The 15936-nt window shown below is 42.6% G+C and overlaps 2 protein-coding genes and 1 non-coding gene across 5 annotated transcripts; 2 read left to right on the top strand and 1 right to left on the bottom strand.

Moving 5' to 3' along the window:
- The first annotated feature begins 2254 nt into the window (after window positions 1-2254).
- LOC146461889 (uncharacterized) lies at window positions 2255-5872 on the top strand. The gene is made up of 2 exons (XM_085086269.1): window positions 2255-2668; window positions 4040-5872. The coding sequence occupies exons 1-2, from the start codon at window positions 2332-2334 to the stop codon at window positions 4459-4461; spliced, it is 759 nt and encodes a 252-aa protein (XP_084942395.1). The 5' UTR covers window positions 2255-2331; the 3' UTR covers window positions 4462-5872.
- Window positions 3684-3756, top strand: Trnav-gac (transfer RNA valine (anticodon GAC)). Its single transcript has one exon. It is a non-coding gene; the product is annotated as a tRNA-Val (tRNA).
- LOC146461888 (uncharacterized) lies at window positions 4863-12115 on the bottom strand. 3 transcript variants are annotated; one of them, XM_085086266.1, is made up of 6 exons: window positions 11966-12115; window positions 8976-9179; window positions 8355-8446; window positions 7840-7940; window positions 7080-7415; window positions 4863-6113 (listed from the first exon to the last, which is right to left on the bottom strand). In XM_085086266.1, exons 1-6 carry the CDS (start codon window positions 12045-12047, stop codon window positions 6014-6016), a joined length of 915 nt encoding a protein of 304 aa, XP_084942392.1. In that variant the 5' UTR covers window positions 12048-12115; the 3' UTR covers window positions 4863-6013. The 3 variants fall into 3 exon arrangements, with proteins under 3 accessions (XP_084942392.1, XP_084942393.1, XP_084942394.1); XM_085086267.1 differs by having other exon boundaries at window positions 8976-9173; XM_085086268.1 differs by having other exon boundaries at window positions 8976-9155.
- Between the last annotated feature and the right edge of the window lie 3821 nt (window positions 12116-15936).

The raw sequence follows: 15936 nt of genomic DNA, 5'->3' as shown, positions 1-15936 counted from the left end.
AGGCTTCGGTAGGTCTTTCGCTCCAGACATTTTTGCTTCTACCAGCTTATACGCCAGAGCCGCTATGTGTTTACAGAAGCCGCGCTTGCCAGCAGCACATGACTTGTCCTTAGCTGCGACAATTCTGCCTGTCTCCTTGTTGAATAGAATCGAGCAAGAATAAGTCCCTTTTCCCTTTGAAATCCCCTTCGCTTGCTTCATGGCCGGCCTGGTGTGTCCCTCCAGCAAAAACATGTCATGTCCTGGCAGCAAATTAATTCTCATTTGTTTTCCAGAAGTCTCGAATTTTTTAGTCTTTGAAAACGCATAGCCCTCCGTTACATGCCTTTTGTCGTTTGTTTGTTTGAAAAAATCTTCAACAGCTGCATGAGTTAGGCTAGGGATGCCTTTCAACGAGGTCGTCCACTTGTCCGCGGGGATTCCCTCGCCATCGAGCAGTGTTTGCGTCAGAATTTCAGCGTCGCTTTGACTTTGTTTTCTTTTTTGTTCAGACACTTTACCCTCTGGGTCCACCAACAGCCTCTTATCCCAACCATATTTGATGTACATCTGAATTCTTTTGATGATAAATACGAAAAAACCTTGTCAAATTGAAATGTAAACATTGCGTGCATAATCGTCGATGTATAAATAATGAAACAAAGTTGCGAAGCCCTTTAAAGACTTACTTGGTTTTTAACTCTTTCAAAGTGAGGTCGCTCAAGTTTCTGGATCCCCTGCACTTTAACCATCTTATGGCTTCTGCTTTACTTAAAAAATCGACGTCTTTCGTTAATTTCGCACCGTAAATTTCATTTTCGTCCAGGTCAACGCACGAACTTTCGTGACCCGCGGCCATGTTTGTTGACATGACTTTGACGTGATTTGGTCGATCTACCCAGAATTCTGCGCGCGGCGCCATCTTTTTCCGTACGGCGGATTGAAATAGCTGTATATTTTCCGTTGTTTATACACTTGCAACATGCATATATACCTGCTGTGACGGGCTTGTCCCGTTGCGGAATACCAAGTGTTGTTGCCTGCCGTGTTTCAGTCGCCGAAAGAGTTGAATGTCTCAGAGAAGCAATACTGGAACTACAGCCACATACGCAGTCGTCCTTGGCAAGCGGCCCAACATGAGCCGTTTAACCCATTGAGCTGAGCGCACTCGGTCTCAAGCCTCAAACAGGCAGCTCGGCTCGCGCGATCAGACCTCAGAACGAGGCTGCAAAAACCTCGCTGAAACCATTCTGATCTTAGACATTAAACTCCCTGAGGGAGAGAGACCCCTCTTTGACCTCTCAAGATGGACATGACTTTTAAAATAATTGCCGAAGACGGACACGACTGTAGGACTGACACTTCTCTAACACATAGGCCTTGCAATCAGACAACGCACACATAGGCACCTTTGTAACGAAAAATGAACTGAGAGAGACACCTGGAAACACCCGTCTCAGACACCTAAGAAATAACCCCTTGGTCTGACAGACCTCTCTAAGACGAAGAAACAGGCCGGCCCCTCTGTAAGGCAGACGGACATGTACACCACTTTAAACCTGGGCTAAACTTTCCAATTGTTGTGCAACATTTGTTGATCTCACGATGTTTGGCAACCGCGTTAACGAGGTTGAACGTTGAGCATCTCGCTGTTGGATTATGTTTGACTTACATTGTATTTAGGCTAACCGCGCTTTCAGCGTAACTAACGAACAAATGCTGGACGTCCAGTTTGTAACAATTTTAGAATGTTTTGCGCCCGCCTAAGACAGACTCCTCTGTAACTCTGTCCACTCTTTTTTGTCTTAGAAAGGTCTTTGTAAAAGACAAAGTCCTCCTTGAGGCAGACATCCTTGGACACCTCCCTTAAGCGGGCAAGAAGTGGTTCTCTCAGGCTCTGTCCTACTTCACTCTTGCTTTATCACTTTCTAGCATGGATTCTTTGACAGTCTCAGATTGTGTGGCTATCTCATGAAGATTACCGCTTAACTGCTACTTCTCAGCTTTGACTGATGTCTGGAATGGGATTAATAAAGGCGGGCCTTTTCTCACATTGAACTGCATACATATTCACCTATTGAAGAGGTACAGGGATCCATGCGTAGCACCCCTAATCTTAAGACATTGGATTTATTACCCCGGATACTCTGCAGGGCCGGAAGGTGAAATCGCGGACAGCACCAACAATAGATAGTTCAGGATGGATGCCCAAGGAAAATGACAGCGACTCAAGCGTGACCTGAACGCAAATTATCAAGTGCTGAGTCACTTTCAACAGCAGGTCACGCATCACTGAGATGGTTCATTGGCAATATCGCATGCAAATACACAACTATCAAGAAACGTAAGAAAATGTTGCTTTTTGACGAGCTGCCCGGATTTCTAACAGTTCTTCTGAACCTGCATACGAGATTTGACTCGGTTTACGTTCAGAAGGCACCAGTGAGCTTCGCTTCATCGAATCCGCTCGGCGACTGTCCTGGATCGCTCAACGGAGGCATGCGAGCACCGAGCAAATGCCTGATTGTTGTTCAAGAATGGTGGGGCATGAACGAGCAAATTAAGGAGCAAGCGAGACACATAGGTGAACTGGGCAAGTTTGTGACCATGGTACCTGATCTGTACAGGGGGAAGGTGGCTAAGAACACTACAGAAGCGCTTCATTTGGTCAGAAACTTGGATTATCAAGGTGGGTTGTACACAAAGCTTACTATGAATTGAAGTTATCAACTTCTATCAGTCTTTATCCGCTGAACTTTTGTAACGGATTTATAAGTTGAGTGTCCAGGTTGTTTCGGCTACCATTACTTGTGAAGGTTTACTTTAGATAAATGATTTGGTCATGATTACATAACCGGTACCACTGAGCCGAACATTGGTGAGCATAAAAAGAGCCTGTGAACGCGCGAGAAAAAGCATTGACACGCAGGATGTTCGCGCACCGTTGTCACCTTATAAAAAGAAGCCAAACACCCCCCCCCCCCCCTCCCCCCCGCGTTTATCTCGTACCCGGGTCTCAGTCGGTTCAGGAATGTCGAAAATGCACGAGTTTAGGAACGCGTAGGCTATCTCGCAGGTACATAACTAAATAAATAATAAATAAATAAATAAATAACCTTTTATTTACCCTCGGCAGTGTTTATAGCACAAGTGCTAGTGGGGCCGAGCATTAAACTTTATAAAGAAATAATACAAATTGAAAATAACATGGTTAAAAATCCCAACTGGCAGGAGGCAGACCAGGTGGCTATTTACAAGCGCCGCCGAGGAGCTACCGAGAAACAACCCCAGCTAGTGGTCAGAGCGGGACTTGAACCCGGGACCTCCGGATTTTAAGTCCGTCGCCCTAACCACTCGACCAGGCTACCTCCAACAACTGCGATGATCATTCACTTATTCATCCTTTTACCCGCAGTTTAAATGTATGAATTTCATATATTCCACTGTTCCATCTCATCACCGCTAGGGCACATTACGAATTCACAAAATGACCACCTTCCAGTTGGCTTGATAGCTCAATTGGTAGAGCACTGCATCCGCATCATCGAGGTCACGGGTTCGAGTCGCGTAAATGACTGCGAGGATCTTTCTTCTATTTACCCGGCTTTCATCCCCAGTTCAAAATATATGTTTCATATATTTATATTCATTTATTTCTTCTTCACGGGTATACCACGAAATCACAATATGACCAGCTTCCAGTTGGCTTGATAGCTCAGTTGGTAGAGCACTGCACCGACATCGCAGGGGTCATGGGTTCGAATCCCGTTCAAGCCGTGTTTTTCTGTAGATTGTTCACAGAAAGTTACTGAAACTGGCATTTACAGCTCACCAATTTGACCTTTCTAAAGGTTGAAAAAGACGAATGAACAACACAGAAATGCCATGAAAACTTGCTTGCTTTTGAATTGGATGAACAAATGGGAAGTTTTTGTTAGCGTACAATTTCGCGGGACAGACACTATATGCTGATACTGTCTCAGCTCCGCGGATGAACACTGATTCATGCTATCGGCAACTCGCCGATTTTAAATCATAATTTTTTATTTCATAAACACAGGTGCTGTACAAGACATCAAAGGAGCAGCTCAGTTTCTTCTCAAATCAGGCTGCAAAAAAGTTGGCATAACCGGGTTTTGCATGGGCGGATCCCTGTCTCTAGCCGCTGCCGCCCTGGTCCCAGAGATCTCCGCGGCTGCCCCATTCTACGGGATTCCGCCTGCCTCGCTCGCTAACGTGTCCACAATAAAGATTCCTGTGCAGTGCCATTTTGGTAAACTAGACGTGTCTAACACAGCCAATCCGCAAAAGTATGGAGAGCTGAGGCAACAGCTGGATGCCGGGGGCGTGGATTACGAGTTTTATGAATACGATGCGGGCCATGCTTTCACCAATCCACACAGTAGCAATTATAACAAAACGATTGCCGAGGTGTCTGTAGGAAGAATGATTGATTTCATGAACAAGCATCTAGCCAGCTGAGCGAAAGTTAAACACATTGAAGTAAAACGAGTTCATAAGACTTTTCCTTGGAGGCAAATTTTCTCCTTTGTATTCGTTCACATTTTCACGCTTATTTTTTTATAACCCTGAATACGCAATTTTGAAAATGACGGCATGAAGTCATCGAAACGTCATGTGACTCTTTCATCGCTGATCTTTCGTTCAAAATATTATACATATATTTTTTTAATTCACCAGTGCGATGTCGGTCGAGGAAACGCGAGGAGTCCATGCGTGGAGATAGGAGGGAAAAATTGCCCCCTCCCACGAACCAGGCTTTGCACGTCCCCGACATCGCCATATACACTGATAAACTCACGCGCTTGATACACGGGAAAAAAGATTGTAAAATCACGTTAATAGTACAACGCTTCACACTATAACATTCCATATACACTTTTATTTAGGAAAAAAGCTTATTTTGTTGTTGCATAGTACTTTACTTTTGCGAGTGTTATGTACCAAAACCAAAGGAAAACACATCTGACCGGCAGAAAAAATGGAAAAGACTGCAATGAACTCCAGTATCAAAAGCATACCCCAGAGACCCAGCGCACTGAAACATACGGGAACCTCATTCAAGATCAGTTTCTCAAAACACCACGGGATTGTTGAACCATTACACGAACAGAGTTCATCCAATCTCGAAACCAGAGTTCTCAGACTCTTTGGCCAGCAATTGGTCGCCAGGGAAGACTCTGGAGAACTCGAAAAAAAATTACAATTTTTGATTGGCTGCTCCGCAACGGCTTGCACTGTTTTACCGCAGAAATCCTGCGTTAATGAAATTCCAGTACCCCAGAGTCACTCCTGGATACCAACCACTGGCCAAAAAGCCTGAGGACTCTAGATACGAGATTGGAGTTTATCCAAATCAAAGCAATGAAGACATACTATAACTGACAGTTCAGCGAGCTAACCACGCAATCTTTGGTCTACGTACTTAATCTAGAATGCCTTGCTTACTATGCTCAATCTCCAGATGGGAATTAAGAAGTACATCATTTGTTAACGGCAACAAAATTACACGAAAAGAAAGGTTCGAAACTCCAGAGTCGATCTGCGGCTCCGGCAAAGTTAACTAATAAGATAATAACAGTGGAATAATTTACGATGCAAACCTGCACAAATAATGAAATGATAACTTTATGATGATGAATTTAAGGTATTAGGTATGTTACACCGTCCGTTTTTTTTTTCCAGCTTGTGTCATCTTGATGTAGATGCTTCGCAACCATTTGAGAAAACATATGTGTGTATATTTAAACAAATGAAGCTCTTAAAAACTGATTAAGGACGCCTCAGTTTTGGGTCTGAAAATCTACTCGTTTAGCTTAGCACACCCTATACCATGTATGCTCTAACTGTAATTAAAATGTTTGTTGAACTCGCCTTTGAGCTATATAATTTACAAATTTATAGTAGATTTATCTACAAATATTACAACAGTCTACACTTTGTATAAAGAACGCGACTTTTCTAAGACACAGCTTTGCGTGCATCACGGGATTGCTCATTGCTGTCCGACTCTCTAGCTCCGTCCACCCTGATTGACTTGATTTTCAACGAGCTCTAAGTTACTTGTCGTCAGGGGCCTAACTTCGTTCTCCTGCTTATCTTTACGGCCGATCCTACAAGGCAAACAATTCACAAGGTAAGGTGATTTGTTATCAGTTCTTGGTCATCTCTACATCAGATTAGAGTAGAAATTTCTTAGCCTGCGAAGATGGCGGGTTTTTGGGGGGGTTTGGTGGCCCGCGGTAGGGCCGCGATAATGAGCGCCTTTTTCGCGGCTCTGACGCGGGCCACCAAACCCCAACGAAACCGCTAGCTACGCAGGCTTAAGAACTTTGAAAATTCAGTCTTGACTGCTGAACTGGACTACCATCACTGCAGGACATTTTAAAGACGACTTAATTTAGTGATTTGGGAGGTTATTTATCTTCTATTTTCTATTTTCTCTTTAAAAAAAAAATAAAAAAACAGAAATCGCCAAGTTTCTCGCTTAGTTTAGTTGAAATCGGGGAAAAGAAGGAATACTCCCTGATCCCTTAATTGGCGGGAGTGTGCGTTTGGCGTTAGTAGGTATAGCTGACACACCCGAAGGGTGCCGCGGGGGGGGGATACCTGATCCATATCTTGGTATAGGGGTGCCGCTAGAAGATTGAAAGCCTGACCCTGTTTAGGACAAAAGTAATCTTAAATACCTACCCTGGGTAGGACAACGCCCTCTATTTTAAGACTCCATTTTGATACTGAACTCAATAGCGCTTATATCTAGTCCTGAAAATGATCTAATGTATGAAGACCTGCTAAATAAATGCAGACAAATGTCTCTGATCTCTTATTGCTAAATACTCGACGACAGTCTTGCAGCCGTACTCTATCTAGGACGGATCCTGGCCAGACCTGGATTAGGACAGACTCGCTTTTACATACCCTGTTCAGGGCAGAGGGGCCAAAAACCATACTCTATCCAGCGGCACATCCCCGCATAACCCATACAAGGGAGCCGGTACCCCCTTCCTGGGGCTAACACATAGGTTGATCGCCACTCGAACTGTACTGGTATATTTATATGATATTTGCACTCTTACCAGCAAGTCACACAAACACACACTGCCAAAATAACCAAGACACCAGCGAAAGCCCCGAGGAAGATTAACAATATTTTGGTCTTTCCAAAGAAGCCGCTGCTGGATGGTGTTGTATTGACTTCATCAATGTGGAGTCGACCCTCGCCCGTGATCTCCTTACCCAGCACACGGCTCAGGTTTCCTCGGAACTCTTGAACGATGGTCAGGAGAACGTGTTTTGATAAGAATTTGTTTTCCCCAGTTGACACGAATATTGCTACCAATAGGTCGCCTGAGGTGGAACTTTCCTTTGGGTACCCTGGTACAATGTACACTTGCTCGACGGTTGTTGATCGTCTGGTAAAAAGAATTAAAAATAAGTGTTACTTACGTTACACTTCTACTTCTTCTCTTTCTTCTCCTGTAGCCCGCGCGATGGATCTAGCGAGCGCCGAAGCCGCGAGTCTCGAGAAACCCGCAATCCCCCCTCGTTCACTTTTCTATTTTCCATAATTTTACCGTCACTTTGGGCGCGCGATCTGGGGAAAAAAGTATGACTGCTCGCAGTCTAGTTATGCTGATGCTGTATCCAAGTAGACAAACAGGTTAGTGGCAGATTCGCTACTCACCTCTTTCAAAGGCTTTATAGTCAAAGGTAGTACACCTTTGAGTCTGTTCAAAGGTAGGGCAAAGGTGATAACAAATACGGTAAATCAAAGGTGATCAAAGCATGCGTAGGTTTGTATAAAAACAAGATTTTCCTACCGGTAATAAGTTTTACCTCTTTCGACTTGTCACTTCTTCGCATTCTCGTTCTCCGGCACAGTAGGTTTCCACATATGTCTTTACAGCGCTAAGAAAGCTGCTTTTGTTCCCTTCAAACTGAAAGAGACGGGACGGAAGGGACGTTTGAGACATGGATTGTACGTCAAAGCACCGCTCCGCACAAACGACTTTCTTCAGTCCGTATGATCTTATCCATGCTACTTGTGAGATATTCCTTTACGTTCCGCAATTGAATGACGGAATTTTCGTTTAACATAGGCGTAGCTGAATCTTTTTATAGAAACTGCGCGGTATAAATCTTATTCTATCACTATTATTAATATCGTTATCTGACAATTTACAGATGTCAGCATACCCTGACCCTCCACTCTGCTCACAGAAAATGTCCTCTCAACTGATCCAAAGAGTTTTAAGGTTCCAAAAACGAGACTAAATCGCACTCAGGGAGTTGGCAGAAGTACAGCTGAGGCTAAACCCCAGCCGGCTACGAGATTGACATGTGTCACTCACCTCACTTATAGTCATTCCAGCCACAGTCAACACCACTGCCTGCAGAGCCCCCTCAGCTGGTGGCGGCGACGTGGGGGGTAAGGTAACTGGAACTGAGGGGAGATAATGATTAATAATTGATCATTCAAGGAAATGAGGCCATTAAAGATATGCGCCTCTAGGAATTGGCCATTTCGCGGAGAACACGCGCTCGCCACATGCACGCGGCAGTATTTGTACCACGTTTCCCGCCACGCTGTTTGGCCTGGCAGTCGCCCCGATAAACGTCGTTTTCATCTTCTGATATGCTCAAGATATTTCACACCATTTACCAGCTTACTTGTTTGGACTGTTTCTCAGTGTACGAGTCCGTAAATACATTTTTGTTGCAGGGTCGAAGCAAGCTACATAGAGTCACCACTCAAAGAGGTGGGACTAGGAATCAAAGAGGGTGATTCGGGTACGAAAGGCTTAGTTTGGCTTCAATCACAAGGATGGAGATATGTTTTTCAAGGATTTAGGGATCGAGCTATACATCTTTCCGCCACATGGGAAAATGTTTTACGCTTTACGGAACAGTTTCCAGAATTTGGAATATAAACTTAAAAGATCTGGATGAGTGGTGAAGAAATGCTTGCTTACCTGATGTAGAGGGCACATTCACGGCTGTTGATGAGCGTACGTGTGTAGCCTGAACAGCGCTTGTGTTTGAGAGTACAGCAACAGCGCTTGTGCTTGTGACAGCAACAGCGCTTGTATTTGTGACAGCAACTGTGGTTGTTGAGGAAACAAACGGGATGAAAGTGGACCCAGTTGAATCAGCTGTTGAATTGGAGGCGACTGTGGTTGTTGAATTAGCGATTTATGCAAAAACAAATCAACAATTAAAAGGAAATGTAGAAACAATTTCTATTTCTCGTACCGGCTTCTGTAATCCCCAAGGTATATTAGCTTACTCAGATAGCCGGCGGCTCCAGCGCACTACTGAGAACGTGCCGCCTAGCTAAGGGAGACAAGCAATCTCGTCCCCAGAGCCCGCTTTTTTTTTGGTCAGCACAAGGACAACGAAGGCTCTGGGGACGAGATTGGGAGACAACGTTCAAGGTTTAAGGTTCATTTATTTCAAACCATTTACACAACATTAACATAGAAAGTAAAGTATTACAACAGATAATTACAAGATAAAAATAAATACAGTACAAATTATAAAATGTGTGTGGTGGTCAAAGTAGCAAAGGCTTTCTAGTTGACCACCAACTACTTTAAAGTAAACAAGGAAATGACACTGAGCTTTATTGAATATTAGAAGATGTAGTAGATGTTTATAGAGCCTAGGATTAATGTACAGGAGAGAATGGACGAGAATGCTGGCGATGTCGATTCACGCGAAGGTTGAGTTTGACCACTGGTGCGCACAGCCCCGCCAACAAAATTGTGCCAGTACGAGAAAACGTTTCGATAGATGTACAGGCCATGGACATTTATGCACCGTTCCCGTGCCCTGGGCATTGATAGGGCATTTTTCCACATATGTCCGTCCCGCTCAGGGTTGCTCAGGTTGGTACATGAACCATTTCACTCCAATGATCTGAATGTTAATTCTCCTGACTGACTGGTATGCATTTATTCTTAAAGTTAGTTTATGGAATTTAGTGTTACATCAAACAATGTCACCTAGTTGATGACCTTTTCATTCTCATCACCCGTCTGGTAGATAATGTAATGATGTAAGGAGAAATTACATATTGATCACTCCTGGGAGTGAAAGTGTTAACAACCTCTTCCAAGGGCTTTCCTGGGAAAAGTCCTGGGAACAAGGTTGGTACATTAATCTCAGTCCCAGGCATTGGACGGCCTCACCGAACTGGAACATTGGTTCATCCATCAAAGACGAGAAGTTTGCCACTAACTATCTTCAAGGAGGTAATATTGAAAAGAGATGCCAGACCACATAATGAACGGTCACTGGGACGACAAAAAAAAAATACTTCGCTGACCCTTATTTTCGCCTTAGAATCAACTTTCGGTAGTATGCAGATGTAAGCCCCAAAACGAAGAAATTGGCTTTTTATATCTGTCCCCTGAGCAGGTGCAATCGAATCATTTCGTCCCTGACATCGATTGTTGCCTTCTGCCTTCTGAATAATATTAGAGAGCCCGGGAGGCTGGTAAAGTCGAAAAGGATAAACATATAAAAAAAAAATTATTCTCTTTCTGCGGGGCGCGTTTGGAAAGATTGGAAAGGAAACGGCTGCTACTACACCTCATGGCTTTGCCTGGTTTCGATCAACAAATTCGATTTTGCGCTGCCACTACGCGGAAAATTTAGCCCGAATTACGGTCAAATTTGACACTTAAAAATACGACATACCAATTAGACAAAAGTTAACTTTGGCCTCACTTTAACTTTTAATAAAAACAATCAACCACAATCATTTTGTTCGGCAAAAATTGAAACACCAGTCTTTCTAGAATAAAAACAACTTCACTCCACATCCCGCAAAACAGTAATTTTTTCGCGGGATTAAAAATTCGCGCGCGTGACATACGTCTCCTGTTCATGTTATTGGTTAGGTCACCCGTCACGCGACCGCGCAGATATTACTTGTTTCCATAGAAATTTGAACGTTATATGAAAATTACACTTCCTTCTTGAAACCAAGCGTGTAAATCATCCGTTTACTTCAGAAATCCTGAAAAATATTCAGCGTTTCTTGGTCTGGAAAAATTACAGGAATTTCGCAGTCTTTCTCAGCGCCGTATAAAAGTTAGATGACTCACTAAAACAAATTTACCTGTAATATTCACAGAAGTCAATTGTTAAATGCAAATGAGGTTTGAGTTATTGCTAATTACAAAAGCGAGTCCAGTTTTAAGAGGAAAACTTTCTTGCTTCCTTATATTACACTAAAATATCTGTCATTTAAAGACAGCTAAGTGGCCCCCTGGTCTGCCCGAGCAATGATCGCATTCACGGGACGGCATCACTCCAATGCATAATGGTCGTTCCTCTGATGATTACGCGCGCTTAAAATCCATTTGAACATAACCGACTTGTATTCTAGTATCATAATAGTTTTCAACAGATAAAAGAAATGGTGATTTGAAAATATCATTTCAAGTAATAAAGCCGAGAATTACTTTATAGTAACAACTAAAAATGATTTCCGCATTCCCATAACGTGAAATCAAGCAACATGCAATTCAGTACTGACCTTATAAATGTAGTAAAATCGATCGAAGAAACTCTTAGGACGTTTTTCACTCTTTGAGTCTTTCTAACTCGTGGCATTTCTAGTTAGTTCAAAGCGTTTCCGTAATTGTATCCTGAACGGCCATAGTCTTAGAATGAAATCACTCTTTCATTGTCAAACCTCTGTCGGCGTCATACGTTATTGCGTTTACAGAGATAATAAACTATAGTAGAAACTGCCAGTTCAGTCAAGATAAAAAATTGAGGCAAATAAAACCGCGGAAAAGATTGAAATAGTCGGGTATTATACCGTTATTGTTGTTGCCGTTCGTGGTTCTTGTAATTCTTTGTTTTTCAGTAACCACCGCACGCTCAGCTATTAATGCCGACTTGAAGACCACAGCTAGTGAAATCTACAGATAGCTACAAGTTTACTTACCAATAGTGATGCTAGCCTCTGCTTGTAAGGGAATTAAAAATAGCAAAACTTGGAAAGACACGATTATCTTGTGCGGAAACATTGTTACAACGCCAAGTCAAACGGAAAGAAAGTCCTGAATGTCAGTTTCTGACTAATGCTATAATTACAAATCGGCGTCACCATCGAGTGTTTGTTTTGTGAAGCAGTCACGCAATCTTCATAAGCCGCCTTCACTCAGTGAGGCGAGAGTGTAAACTAATTGGGAAGTATTGGAATTGAATCACTAGGAGAAAAAAAAAAGCTGCGTTTTTGGGAACCAAAATTTTTGAAGCTGAACCAAATTTAGTTCGGAACTTGGTACTTTCTCTAGTGCGTTGTTCTGGAAAGTCCGAGAGGCGTGTAAAGGTTTTTTTGTTTTCTGGTCTTTTCTGCTGAGGAAGTTATATACAGTCAACTCTTTCTAAGCGGACACCTCTCTAAGGCGGACAGCGGACACTTTTTTCCAACATGTTGGTTCAAAAAATCTCTCAAAGCGGACACCGGATGTTTTTGAAATTTTATAACAGGTCCAAAATTCCCAAAAATTAGCGCAATCTGATAACAGTGGTTTTAATAAAATACACCAGACCTTACAATACGTCTTAATACAATATTAAAGTCACTTTTCCCGTCATTTATACAACAACTCATTTGCGCTGCCGTTTAATGGAATCAGTTGGGTCACTTCTTTCCTTCCTTCGCTTTTTCGCGTCTTGGTTTAGATCAACCGCAGTTGTAAACTTCTCGTTTTCTTTACCTATGCACTTTGCTATCCAGGCCACGACCTTTGAAACACCTTGAAGCTTGTACTTGCATGGGACTTCAAGCTCGTAGCCACCCTCACGGTTTAATCTTTTTTCTATAACTTCACAAGAGACGCTACTTGATTCAAGTTCCAAGAAACAACTGACATAGCGGGTGTAGATTAATGCAACAACAGTGCAGCATTACAAAGTTTTTTTCATAGTGAATGGGAGTTATGAGCCCCGACTCCACGTACTGTCAAATAACAAGCGACACAAGCGAGTTTTGTTAAGGTTGATTCACAAATGTTCAGTGTGTATGAACTGTGTTGGATTCCGTAAGGAATATTTAAAAGAGACACAGCCGGCCCGTCATGACTACATTGTACACTGTAATTAAAGCAATAAACCACTGGTTTTAGTTTTGATGTTCGTGTATCAGTTTACATGAACTCTTTCTAAGGTGGACACCTCTCTAAGGCGGACAGTAAATCTGGTACCGAGGGTGTCCGCCTTAGAGAGAGTTGACTGTATCATCAAGGAGCATTATTTTTGCCAATATTTACTGGAATCTTTAACAGAACCGAAGTCACGTCACCCTTGTTATTCCACACCATACCCTAAAGCGGGAGGTGGTTGAGACTGCCGCGAGGCAGTTCAGGGTCCAATGGTTTGGGTTTGGGTTCTTCCTCCTCTCTGACTACAGTAGCCATTAGATTTGTGGTTCTTTTTACTACTTGTTTGACACTTAAATTTTTGATTTTTAATTCCAGGTATATTCAAATATGTAATTTGGGGGGGGGGGGGGGGGAGTACCCTACGACCATAACCCTCTAGTGGTCTGCTCGCCTGTGCTCGCAAAGCAGTATTGCCTGACCGGTGTTCACAGAAACGTGTGCTCTTCTCTGCTTTCTGATATTGGCGATATCTGTACAACCTTTGTTACCAAGCACAAAAGCAGGATGTTCCAAGGGTGCATCCTTTACGAGTAGAATTCATGTACAAGGTTGATTATAACGTGTAACCGCGAGTGGGGAGGCCGGAGGGGAGGAATCGGAGGTGTGGGGGATAAATAATTTGCCTCAATAAAGTGTTAACAGTGTTTCTGAATAAAAGTATTGACCCCCCTTATCAAAAATTCCTGGATCCGCCCCTGGTAGTCCCGGCCGCGGTATATTACAGGTACATTACATGCAGTATGTAGACAGCCAGTTAGTCAGCCTCCCACAAGATGAAATTTTCCAAAAAATATTCATGCTCCGTTGTATTGCTACTTTCTCTTATTTACAGTGACCCCAATCAGCCGACTGCAGTGCGAAATACCTCTCAAAAAAGTGATTTATATTACTTTTTTATGCAACACAGTTCTCCAGCTGCCGAGTTGATTAGTAGCCCTCATTGAAAGAAACGCGGACGATATTTGAAATTGTTTTAAAACTAGCTAGACACTGAAGGTACCGTCACACGTATTCGTCAGTTTCGATGTGGTTTTTGTTTGAAAACAAGAATGTTTCATTTTGTCCTGACACGTATCCTCTTTTGATCATTCACTGTTCACACACAATGCGCGTATTTTTTTTTTTTAGTTTATAGTTAAGTATGCAGCTTTTTTGTTTAATTTCCGTCTTTCTTTCTTTTTTATTACTTTGAAGATCATTCTTGCCTTTTATACTTTATTTCAAGTATTTTATTGATCCAGGTCGGCAAAAGATTCGCCACCTCTCAACGTCTTGTCGCCGCGGTTTTGGCCAAATGTAGAGTTTTGAAGACGATCAAATGCCAGAAAAGGTTCGAATAATAACAATATTTATTTATCCATCTTAAAAAATATATATACAATGGATTTACAGAATTAGAGCTAAAATTGAAAATACGCAATTATAAACAAAGGAATCTTGCGGTCCGCGCCATAATGGAGTTCGCATGTCTTTTGGTTCTTGACCTTGGTATTGCTACTGTTCCTGGTGTTGATCTAAGGTTATAGCTGTAGTTAGTATTTGGTTTTGTAATGAAAATGTGATTTGTTTCTTTTTCATAATTTACAATTCTTTCCAATTCACGCTTTGTCGCTACTTTTCGTCTTTCCTCCAACGTCGGGAGGGATGTTCTCGGCCGTATCCCAATGATGTCCAAACACCTGTTTTGTGTGGACTCCAACTCATCTGAGAGGTATTTCGGCAAACCGCCCCAGCCTGGGGATGCATCTTCGAGGAGTGGACGTATCTTACTACAATATCCTGTGGTGCCGATCTCTGTGGGTAGATTTGCTTTCCTACATTCGCGCAAGTAATACAGTCTCCTGTGTTGGCTCTCTTTCACAGTACCGTCCGGTGTTCAACATGACAGTTCCAACACAGGTTATCCTGTTGTCATACCCCCCGTTGCTGTATAAACGATTGAGAAGACCTGAAAATGATCGAAATCGATGTTGCTACGTCACCGTCCTCGAAAAAGCTCCCGTTTTCTTTCGTTTTTATCTTCCACACTAGTTAACACTACAAGGACCGTAAGACCTCATTTTCAAATTCATCGTTTTTCAATAAGCCTCCATTTTTAGATTGTTTTCAATCTTTTAAGTTCTTTTACGTGTGGACGGAAGGCCTAAACGGGTAAAAACATCGTCGTTTTTAAATAAAAGGGATTGGAAAGGGATACTGTGGACGGGAACTGAAAAGATTGAAAACGGAAATACAGCCGGTCGCGTCGGTTGAAAAATGAAAAGAAATTTGGACAGCTTGCGTCGGTTGTCAGTAACCGAAAAGGTGGCGGTTCCGCCATTTCCAAATCAACAGTTAGGTTATTTAACAAATCGACGGCAGTTTTCTATGGTCTATACTCTTATAGACCATAAAATGACGTCAAAAATGTTCAAAACTCAAGTGGAACCACGAGCCGCAGGCGAGTGGTTTCACTGCCAAGTTTTGGACATTTTATGGCGTCATTTTATGGTCTAAAAACTGGTCTATAAAGGGTCTATAAGAGTTTATAAAATAACTAACATACTACGCGCGTTCTGATTGGTCAATAGAGTTGCCAAACCTATGTACTATTGTACCGGTAAACTCCCGCTGCTCTCCCGCTGGAGATTTCTCGATAATGCGACGAGCGCGACGAAAACTTTCCGAACTTCGACATATTGTCAGGCTTTGATGTGCTTTTGCCGCACAATAAAAATTCGGAGCCAAATTCTAAAAAGGAGAGCTTAAA

The sequence above is a fragment of the Pavona decussata genome, unplaced genomic scaffold (genome assembly GCF_977016875.1).
Source record: "Pavona decussata unplaced genomic scaffold, jaPavDecu1.1 SCAFFOLD_193, whole genome shotgun sequence".
Lineage (NCBI taxonomy): Eukaryota > Metazoa > Cnidaria > Anthozoa > Scleractinia > Agariciidae > Pavona > Pavona decussata.
This window is presented reverse-complemented; position numbering and strand designations above follow the sequence as displayed.

Excerpts from the sequence above, each read along its gene's own strand:
- LOC146461888 (XM_085086266.1), bottom strand. The coding sequence starts at position 12,047 with ATGTTTCCGCACAAGATAATCGTGTCTTTCCAAGTTTTGCTATTTTTA. Across the intron at positions 9,180-11,965 it reads AGAGGCTAGCATCACTATTG|CCACAGTCGCCTCCAATTCA; the intron begins GTAAGTAAACTT and ends CTAATTCAACAA. Across the intron at positions 7,941-8,354 it reads CTGGAATGACTATAAGTGAG|TTTGAAGGGAACAAAAGCAG; the intron begins GTGAGTGACACA and ends CGTCTCTTTCAG.
- LOC146461889 (XM_085086269.1), top strand. The coding sequence starts at position 2,332 with ATGTTGCTTTTTGACGAGCTGCCCGGATTTCTAACAGTTCTTCTGAAC. Across the intron at positions 2,669-4,039 it reads CAGAAACTTGGATTATCAAG|GTGCTGTACAAGACATCAAA; the intron begins GTGGGTTGTACA and ends TCATAAACACAG.